Here is a 9,863-nt window from a genome sequence, read left to right as displayed (position 1 = left end):
ACTACGTAATAACACACAGAGAGATAATAACAATAACAACGCCTTGCAAGGCATGAATACACCGTCAAATTAGAGGGCAAACTAGGACTTCCTTTTATCACTAACATTGGTTCACCACAAGGAGATAGTGCAAGTGCACTATTTTTTTATAACTGATCTTGCCAACTCTATGAAATCAGATGATAATGATATCGATGCAGTTATCCTGCCATCGCAGTTAGTTGATCATGATTACAGCACTACCACCACTAATTCTTTTTTTCACTGTAGACCAACAATACGCTGATGATATCTCTTGGGCATCAACTGGTCAGCATATACTGCAAGACATCGAAAAACGAGTCTCTGACAAACTGGCAGTAAGAAATCTGAAAATCAATTGCACAAAAACTGAGAAATTTACAATCACAAGAAAAGGAAATGACAGTTGGAAGAAATGTAAATATGTTGGAAGCTTGCTGGGGACCGAAGAAGACATTAACAGAAGAATTGGTATAACCAACGGTGCTTTCAACACACTGTCAAGCATTTTTAAAAGCAAAAACATAAGCCGGAAAATTAAGCTTAGGATCTATGAGACTTTATTAAAGAGTATTTTTTTGTACAATTGCGAACTGTGGGGTACAACGAAGGATCTTGATCGCAAAATTGACACTTCTCAAAGGAGACTACTTCGAAATATTCTCAACATTAGATGGACCAATAATAATTGGTTATCAAATGATGAGCTCTTCAACGAAACCAACCAAACACCTTGGTCATCGATAGTCGCACATAGAAGATTGAGATTTTTCGGTCATGTAGCAAGACTCCAAGAGGACGCTCCAGCAAAGGTTGCTTTAAGAGAAGCACTGAGACATACTGCTAAACCAGTTGGAAGGCCCGTGACTACATTGCTTGGAAAAATAAAATCGCAATTCAAGGACATTAATATTAACAATTTCGAAGAAGCAATAAACCTTGCGCAAGATCGTGATACGTGGCGGAGGTTAATCACTGAGCATGTCGGATAGACGAGACTCAACTTACTACTACTAAGGCATGGCGCAAAGCGTTTATCAGTGGGGCCCAGGGGCCCGCAGTAGGGCCCCTGTTGGATGAAGGAGAATATCCCCCAGCGGAAGCCCATGGGGCACAAACTGACATCTAAAAAAATTCAAGTCTGCTTCTGTTTAGTCCCTGAATTGATATGTCAGTCATAATTATTTTAAGAATAGTCATATCTGACAAGATATATTACTCCTACCTCTCCTCTTCCCCTGCTGCTTTCGTCTCTCCATTCCTTGTCTACTAATGCCCTTACATGTATCTTATTGTGTTAACCGTACTCATTAACCTATCTGCATTCTGTGTGTGTTTGTGTCCCTTATGTTACTGTTACTTGTGATTAAAGTAATTAAATGTTAGGTTTGTGTTATCATTATTTTGGTGACATGCCAAAAAGGGATCTACTGGGGTGGGGGAGGGGCTGTGGGGGTTGCAGAAATGAGCTGAGTGGGTGGGCGGTGTGGAGGACAGTGTACCTCAATATTCTTAGTTAAATCATAACTTTTTTTTTTCTAATAGGGTTGTGGATGAGTGGAAAGGTTTGCCTGAGAAAGTTGTACTTGCAAGTAGTGTCATTGGGTTTAAGAATGCTTCGGACAAGCACTTTTAGCATTGTAATCGGGTCTGAGTGTTTGTGTCTTCAGGCTTTTTTCCTCTCCTATAGGGTCCTTGATGGGGACTTGAGTGTCCATCCTGATCCTTTTTTTTTTCTACTAAACTTAACAAAACTAAACTAAAGCATTGCGGCGTTGATACAGGGGCTAAGAAATAAAACTGATAAGCCTATATAAAACATATAGACGTAATACATATATTTATAAACAGTTAGTTTCACATTAGACTGCTACACTGTTCACTCGGGTTAAGTCATATATAGTAGCTCTCTTCATTTATTGTTATTCTTACAAAACTTGTGAAAACCAAAACATAAGCAAGGTAATCGCATCCGATCGTGAATATACGTGATGAGCGGTAAGCTTTTGATTATGTTTGTGAAGCGTGATAGCCTACACACCTGCCGACGCATGACCACACCATCACAGTCTACATGCGTGCAGACTGGGATTGAGAGCGGATCAATTGTAGTTCGGTTTTTGTAGTTCAGTAGTTTGTAGTTTGTAGTTCAGTTCCGTTTTTCATGATCCTGTTTTTTCTTGTGTGACTTTTCTTAAAAAAGTACATTGTGTTCTTTTTTTAACGCCATTCCTACAATACGTGCTTAGATTCTTGAGGTTGGACACTACTGACCGATGAAATCAGAAGGCATAATATAAACATTTCGCTATAAAGCTAACTGAAATAGCCCATATTGTCCAGGCGTTTACACTATCGTAGGCCTTGATTCATTTAGGAAGTGGAAATCTCGGGGGGGGGGGGGGAGGGGGGCAGCTGCTCAAAGGGCCCCTTTTGAGGATTTTTTTCTTTTCGAAGGGTGTCTACAAGCATGTAAATGGCGCCATATGTGTAGCCTTATAAAGATGTTCCTGCACCCTGGGTGAAACAAAATGTGATGATCAAATAGCTTCATTAATTTGTTATGCAAGAAAAATAGCCTATATCCTATAGCAATTTAGTTCCACAAGAAACGCAATTGGATGAGTGGAATACCATTTGTAGAAAGTCATGGCAATTTAAAGTTCATTATAATTGTGCTCTAGGTTATGCAAAATTTCACCACTTTCCATACCTTTTTGCATTTTTCTGAAATTTTACCTCGAGTCACGTATTCCACAAAGGTGTTCTAATACATTGAGACATGTTTGGTAGTACGGAACTGCGAGTGTGTCGTTAGCACAATGACTCACCTCACACTATCAATGATGTCACACGTATGTATACATATACGTATAGGTTTTGTGCTCTAGGCTATGCAACCTTTTACCTCTTTCCATGTCCTTGTGCATTTTTCTGAAATTTTTGCGTGCCAACACTGTCAATAAGCTAATACTTAAAAGGGGCTGCCAGCATTAACCATATATTTCATAAATTATGATATTGTGCACTAAAGGCGTATTTGATTGATTTCACAGTCGAATAGATTTTCTAAAATAGCAAGTTTCTACAGCACATTTGTTCACATTTGGCAGACTTGATTAAAAGTTTAACATCCTGATATTTTAGGCAATATTATAAATCCGCTGCGGAGGCCATCGTAAGTCAGTAAAACGAGGACATGCCAGGGAAAGTCCGGACGTCTGGTATCCCTACCATTGAGTCAACTAAAGTATTCGGAATTGTCCTTTTATGAGACTCTCTCAGGCGTTTCCATCGACTGTGATATTCGAAAGAAAGTAGGTACCAGATTATTTTTTGTAACATAGACATTCCAAATGTGTGCATCTCCTATTGGATTATCCCTGCTTCTCATGGTACTCCGCTGTTTTCCATCAAAATAAAAAGAAGCTCCAGTTTATTCACAATAAGGTTGTACGGTTAATTTTATATATTGGTCCGCGTACACACATTAGGCAGGACCGAGGAACTGGACAGATCGATTATGGATTCCATTTGCCACAATTGAAATTGGTCCTTAATATTTTTCATGACAACCGTATCTGAATTATATTTTGTACCAAATTGAGTGATGTTCACAGACACTGTACCAAGCTAGGTAGCCCATACATGTTGTTTGTTCCCGGAATTATAGGACAGGCGGATCGTACAGTTTTTTTTTATTCACTCTGCTTGAATACATCAAGCACACGAAGAGTACAGTACTTCCGGTTTGAAAATATACGCTAAGAAATATCTTGCTAGCAAAACTCGGTTAGTGGAACACGATCAGTAAATTAATTAAATTTTATCAAAGTGCAATCTACGGTTTTCCCATCTGAAATGAATTTATAATTTGAAAAAAAAAAAAAAAAATCCAAATTTGAGTTACAATAATGAACTGGGAGCCACTCTCCGTGATTTTTTCCCCACATTCGTGGTCGATAAAGCGTCTTAAAATGTATTATCACTATCACTATTATTATTTACTATTACTATTACTACCACTATCACTATCACTATCACCATCACCATCACAAGCACCATCACCATCATTATCACCATCACCATCATCATCATCATGATCATCATCATCATCATCATCATGATCGTCATCGTCATCGTCGTTGTCATCGTCGTCGTCATCGTCAACGTCATCGTCAACGTCGTCATCATCATCATCATCATCATAGACATCATCATCACTATCATTATCATTATTCGTATTATTGTTATTATTATTATTCGTATTATATTTATTAGTAGTAGTATTATTATCAGTTTAAGTTGTTGTATAAGTAGTAGTATTAGTATTATCAGTATCATTATTTTTTTTGCCCTGTTTTTTTATTCTTTTACTTTTATTTTTTTATGGATTTCCTGTCTATTTTTCTGTTTTCATTATCTGTTCCCTTAATAGTTCAAAGTTCAAACATCTGTTTGAATAATAATTTCGCAATCACAGGGATATTCCATGTAATCTAATAATAGCTTATCTGACTTAGTTGTATTTTGTTCTCAGATGTTGCATTGCAGCCAATGTTTGCAGCCAAGTACAAGACAAGTCACGATTTGAATGAATTCATATAGTATCTGTTTTGTATTCTCTTACTTTTATCTTTGATGTATCTTCTATCTATATGTCTTTTACACGTTCTGCTGCCTTAGTTGTTTTATCTGTTACAGAATTTAATAAATAAATCAACACCATAGAAATTGAAGTTCAATATTACTGCTCTTTCTATGAAAAACTAACAAACGAGACGATCGAAGGTCAACACCATAGAAATTGAAGTTCAATATTGCTGCTCTTTCTATGAAAAACTAACAAACGAGACGATCGAAGGTCAACATCTGTTTGAATAATAATTTTGCAATCATAGGGATATTCCATGAAATCTGTATAATTATAGCTTATCTGACTTAGTTGTATCCTGCTCTCAGATGTTTTATCGCATTCAGTGTTTCCAGCCAAGTACAAGACAAGTCACGATTTGAATCAATTCATATAGTTTCGATTCTTTTGAAGCTTTGGAAGCTTGAGTAATGTGGATTTGTCACTTCAAAGGTAGGTCCCACTCTACATAACGTATGCATTCTTATCTGAGTAATGAATAATATATATTTGACAAGCCTTGGTTTAGATGCAATTCGATAGGATTGTTTCGAATGTTAAAATTAAAAAATAACATACTGCGACTCATGAACTTATCGGTAGTTGTATCAACATCTGGTAGAACTTGATTAATGTTATTAATGCAAGATATCAGTTTTTGTAAGTAAAATAATTGGATGCTACACTTTTGTATCTTTTCCCTTCTTTGTTTATAGTTTATATTCCCGACGTACCAGTTAACTGGCAAACTAAGCAATTGTTACCATGTCGTCCGACCTTTGCTCAGCTCTGAAAGAGTTTGCCGACAACTTGGCACCGCCCCAGTCCCTTGTAAATAAAGTGGGACGTATCATCGATCGACTCAGCCGTCATCTCCATAGCGACAGATTCAAATGGAGTGGTTGCATTAACAGAATCGTCCCTCTTGGTAGTTATGCAAAGAAAAGCTCCCTTCGCTTCATGATGGATTTGGACTTGGTCGTTTTCTTGAACGACTGTGAGTATCCTTTCGAGGATTTTATGAGGGACCTGGATGAGCACATCGAGCTTTCTGACACGTATACCAACTGCACACTGAATGGAACCCGCCTATTCTTCGTGGCCGAAGGAACTTTGCACGTAGACTTGCTACCAGCAACAAACAGACTTCCTAGAAGCGAGCTGAGTCAAGGAAGAAATCCTCAAGACTTACAATATAAAATGACATTAGCTTATATCCTGAATTCATCAAATCCTTTTGACGAGGGATACCAACAAAGCCCTGCCCTTTCGGAAACCGCCGTTGAATTTGTGAAACGCAAAAACGAGGTATTTCATTGCAGCACAGTGACGAGATTGGCAAAGTTTTGGAGCAAGACGGTTTGCGTTGAAGGCTTCCATTCAGGACGTTCCACTATCATGGAGTACATAGCTATTCGATCAGCTGAGATGGAGCAAAACACAGGAAGGGAAAATACACTGAAGGCATTCCGTCGGTTTCTGACGATAGTGTCAAATCCTGAAGAGATGGCTATTTACTGGACCGAGTACTACAAGATAGGTGATATTAAACCAAGGATGAAAAATTCACGTCCCCTCCTTTTGGATCCAACAAACCCTTACAACAACATCCTCCGAGGAAAGAATAAATCGTTCATGGTGGAAATGGCCAAGTTTGCTCAAGTCTCCATGGATCGTCTAGAGGAAGCTGACTGCAGAGCACGACGTGGAGAGTCCGTGGATCTTCAAAGCCTGTTTAAGCCGCAGCCTGTATGGATACAATTGCCGTTTTATTTGCGGAGGCGTAGCCAACCTAAGAATTTCGTTGTTTCTGTGAGAGATGGAGGTGATTTGACGATGCCAAAGACGGTAACCAAGAAGAGCATGGAAGAATCCGATCGAGAGATCATTGAAAACTTTTTGTTTTCTTTCTCAGAAGTAGCCGTAGCTGCTTCTAAGAAGAAGGGAATCCCAAATGTTGCGCAAAAGGTCCAGACAGACGTCCAGCATATGATTGCACCTGGCGCTAGCTGGGGTCCAGGTGGCTTTCTATCAGATAGAGATGCAAAATTAGAGATTCCTTTTACTGATGAAAAGGGAATACCGAAGGTAATTGGCGTCGGCTTCGACTTGTGATGATTGTAATAATAAGGATATGTGTGACCACACATTGTTCAGGTTTTTGAGCTTAATATGAAGTAAAACTCGTGAAAAGAACTGTTTGCTTTGGGTTTGATAAAAATTCGATGTTATTTGGTAATAGAACAATAAACATAAGTCAATTGTTATTTAAAATATAGTTGGGATGAGAAAATCAATAACACAGAGATCTGCTCCAGTGTATGTCGTTTACACTCTGGGGGAACATGATGGGGAAAGATGGCAACATTTCTCGAAGTTAATTTAGTCGTTAGTATAGGTGAACCAGTTGAAATGTATTAAATGTTTCCTTTTATCCCGGTTAGAATGAGTAATACTGCTTTGTTTTTGGGTAACAAATTAATTGAAGTGCAGTTAAGCGTGCCTGTTTTGCTCTTCAGAATAATCATTTAGAAAATTGTTGACATTTCTGAGACGAACGATACCTTCAACACAAATCTGCTAATGACATAATTTAGCCTAGTGCAGGCCAAGTTCTTTAACTGTTCTTTTGTCTTAATGATATTAGTTATAGCTCAGTATATATTAAGATTTCATATTGGCGACAGTCTCATAAAAGCATTATTTAGTATTTACCCTAAGATAAGTTTTAAATTAATCATCTTTAAGTTTAAGTAATAACTGAAAAAAAATTGAAAAAATGGCTTTCTATTTACTACGTCTAAATAGTTGTACACCATATAGTGTTATTATATCCCTAAATTCAATTTAATTCGAATTTTGGGAAATTAGAGTATTCTCTTGTAATTAATGCAATGGTGTGTGGTTTCCGACTGAAGTCATTATCCTTCAAAAAGTGTTGGTGTAATTTTAAAAGCTTTAGTTCCAAAGTGTGAACGGGCGAGGAAGTTTATTCCATTTATAGAAGATGTAAAACGTAGATTGTTTTCGATTAGCTCATACGATTTTGAACCGAAAATAGCAATTTCGCATTTAACAGCGTTAATTTTAATTTAATTTTGTCAATTAATCTTCACATGTTTGTTTTCTCTATATACTAACAATAGTCATAGATTATTATTATTATCATTATTATTATTGTTTTTCGGTATCCGGTTTTGTGTTCTTTGTTTGCGTGAATGAAATGAATATAAGTGCATTAATCATACAAGTAAAGATAGCAAATGCTATCTGCAAACTAAAATCGTTCTTAAAGTTGATTTCCTTGCTGTTATAAGTTACTGTATACCATGGTAAAGAGTAATCCACATTATATGCCAAGCTGAAATACGGTATAGTTGATGGAGTAATTATTTATATTCACCGTTGTAAATTAAGAACTTTGAAAGGGAAATTGTTCCAAAGTATGAGAAAAAAGTTACAATAATTCATTAAAACATAAAGGTTATTTTCTGGTGCAACAATCGCTGCAGAATGGAGCATACGCATGGTAAGCCTTGTCTTAGACATTGAAGCGATTTCACTATCATTATCATGGCATTTACGTGCCGGGTACTTGATCACAGGGCAGGATAATTGTTGCCGTCAGTATCTTGTGGTTATTAAGAGCATTGCGCCAAGTGATATGGATGCACAGATGATACCGTTCCTTACCCCGAGGACTATTAAAATAAGTCTGCTGAACATCTATATTACGCAATAAAGATTATTCCATGTATTTATGGAGCTTGAAAGTGTGTTCAATAATCATTAATGGATCATGTTTTCTTTTGATCCAAAAAATGAGAGAGTTCCCTACAAAATTTAAAACATTTGCACTGTGAAATTTGTACGCGAATGTATACATTTTTAGAGATTGTCAAGCCAAGAACAAGTGTTGAATGAATCTCAATGCATCTTTTAACAGACAAAATATTTGTCTCGGAACTTCTGCGAACAGGTACTGATAATTAAGAGTAATTGTGTCTATCCTACGTATGCAATCTCAGTTGGCCAAAAGTTGAAATTGTTGGTTTGATTGACATCAGGAACAATTTCTTTCTAATAAAAGGCAGTAAAGTTTATAACAATAATTAAATCAAATTTGCGATTATAAATATCACACGAATAAACCAGCGGGAAAAGTTAAGTCAGTTTTTTCTTTTGTATCAATCATTTTCTTGCTCTCAAAATCCTGATCGCGTTGATATCGACTACGAGATCTTCTTTATTACGGTCAGTCAAAACAAACCAATTTGCAAACATTACGAATTAGTAAGATAGAACGGCCGAGTGCACTTTGAAAGTTTTGTTAGAAAAAATAAAGACGAGCCAATCAAAAGCCAGATGAACATAAATTCGACACGGACTACCCTGCACGTTATAACCATGTGAATTAATATAAACCTAATGGTTCAATTTTCTTTTCGATATCACACAAGGTTTTTGTCTCTACAATACTTCTTTGGAACGACGTAACACCAACATAACTGACTAGCATGCGACGTGTCGGTGAGATATATTTTAGTCTGAGCAAAACGAAATAATTGTCTTAGGCATACTTATACATATTTACATATTAAATTCTGTATAACTACATGAAGTCGTCATACTACTTCATAAGTATGTGACAGTAATTAATGATGAAAACCACCCGCTGTATCATGCATTAAAGGGTCTTTTTAGTTAAAGCCCCCCCCTTCCCCCCCCCCCAAAAAAAATAAAAAATCCTAAAATCTTGCTAAACTATAACATACAATCTTTTTTAAATTCAAAGGGAAGCACATTAACGCTAGTTTTTGACTTTCGTTTTCTGGTAATGTAAAGTTTTTAACCATGTATGAATCTTTTTTTTACATCTTTACGCTCATATTTATTTATTAATAATGTTGACATTTTAACCTTAGCTATACTACCGTTTAGAAATACTTAATACCAGTGATGAAAACTGAAATGAAATGAATAAAACTGTGAAGCAAAAGGACACTAAAGATGCTTTGAACGAGTTAATAAATTTACGTATATAACCCCAATATGCTCGCCGTGTATTCTGATCTGGTCTGACCTTCGGGTGGGCTGTAACGTCCTTATATGACACATTACCCATTTCTTAGTTTATTTATTTATGATAGATTTCGCCTTTTCTTTGATCTCCTAATGATATTGAAATTAAAATAGGAACATATAAGTT

At 36.6% G+C, this 9,863-nt stretch overlaps 1 protein-coding gene across 1 annotated transcript; it reads left to right on the top strand.

The window, feature by feature from the left end:
- Window positions 1-5,372: 5,372 nt before the first annotated feature.
- Window positions 5,373-8,822, top strand: LOC139969949 (2'-5'-oligoadenylate synthase 1A-like). The gene has a single exon (XM_071975377.1). The coding sequence runs from the start codon at window positions 5,420-5,422 to the stop codon at window positions 6,767-6,769; it is 1,350 nt and encodes a 449-aa protein (XP_071831478.1). The 5' UTR covers window positions 5,373-5,419; the 3' UTR covers window positions 6,770-8,822.
- Window positions 8,823-9,863: the final 1,041 nt, after the last annotated feature.

Source organism: Apostichopus japonicus, chromosome 1, assembly GCF_037975245.1.
Source record: "Apostichopus japonicus isolate 1M-3 chromosome 1, ASM3797524v1, whole genome shotgun sequence".
In the NCBI taxonomy this organism is placed as follows: Eukaryota; Metazoa; Echinodermata; class Holothuroidea; order Aspidochirotida; family Stichopodidae; genus Apostichopus; species Apostichopus japonicus.
The sequence above is the reverse complement of the archived record's forward strand: the minus strand, read 5'-3'. Positions and strand labels throughout refer to the sequence as shown.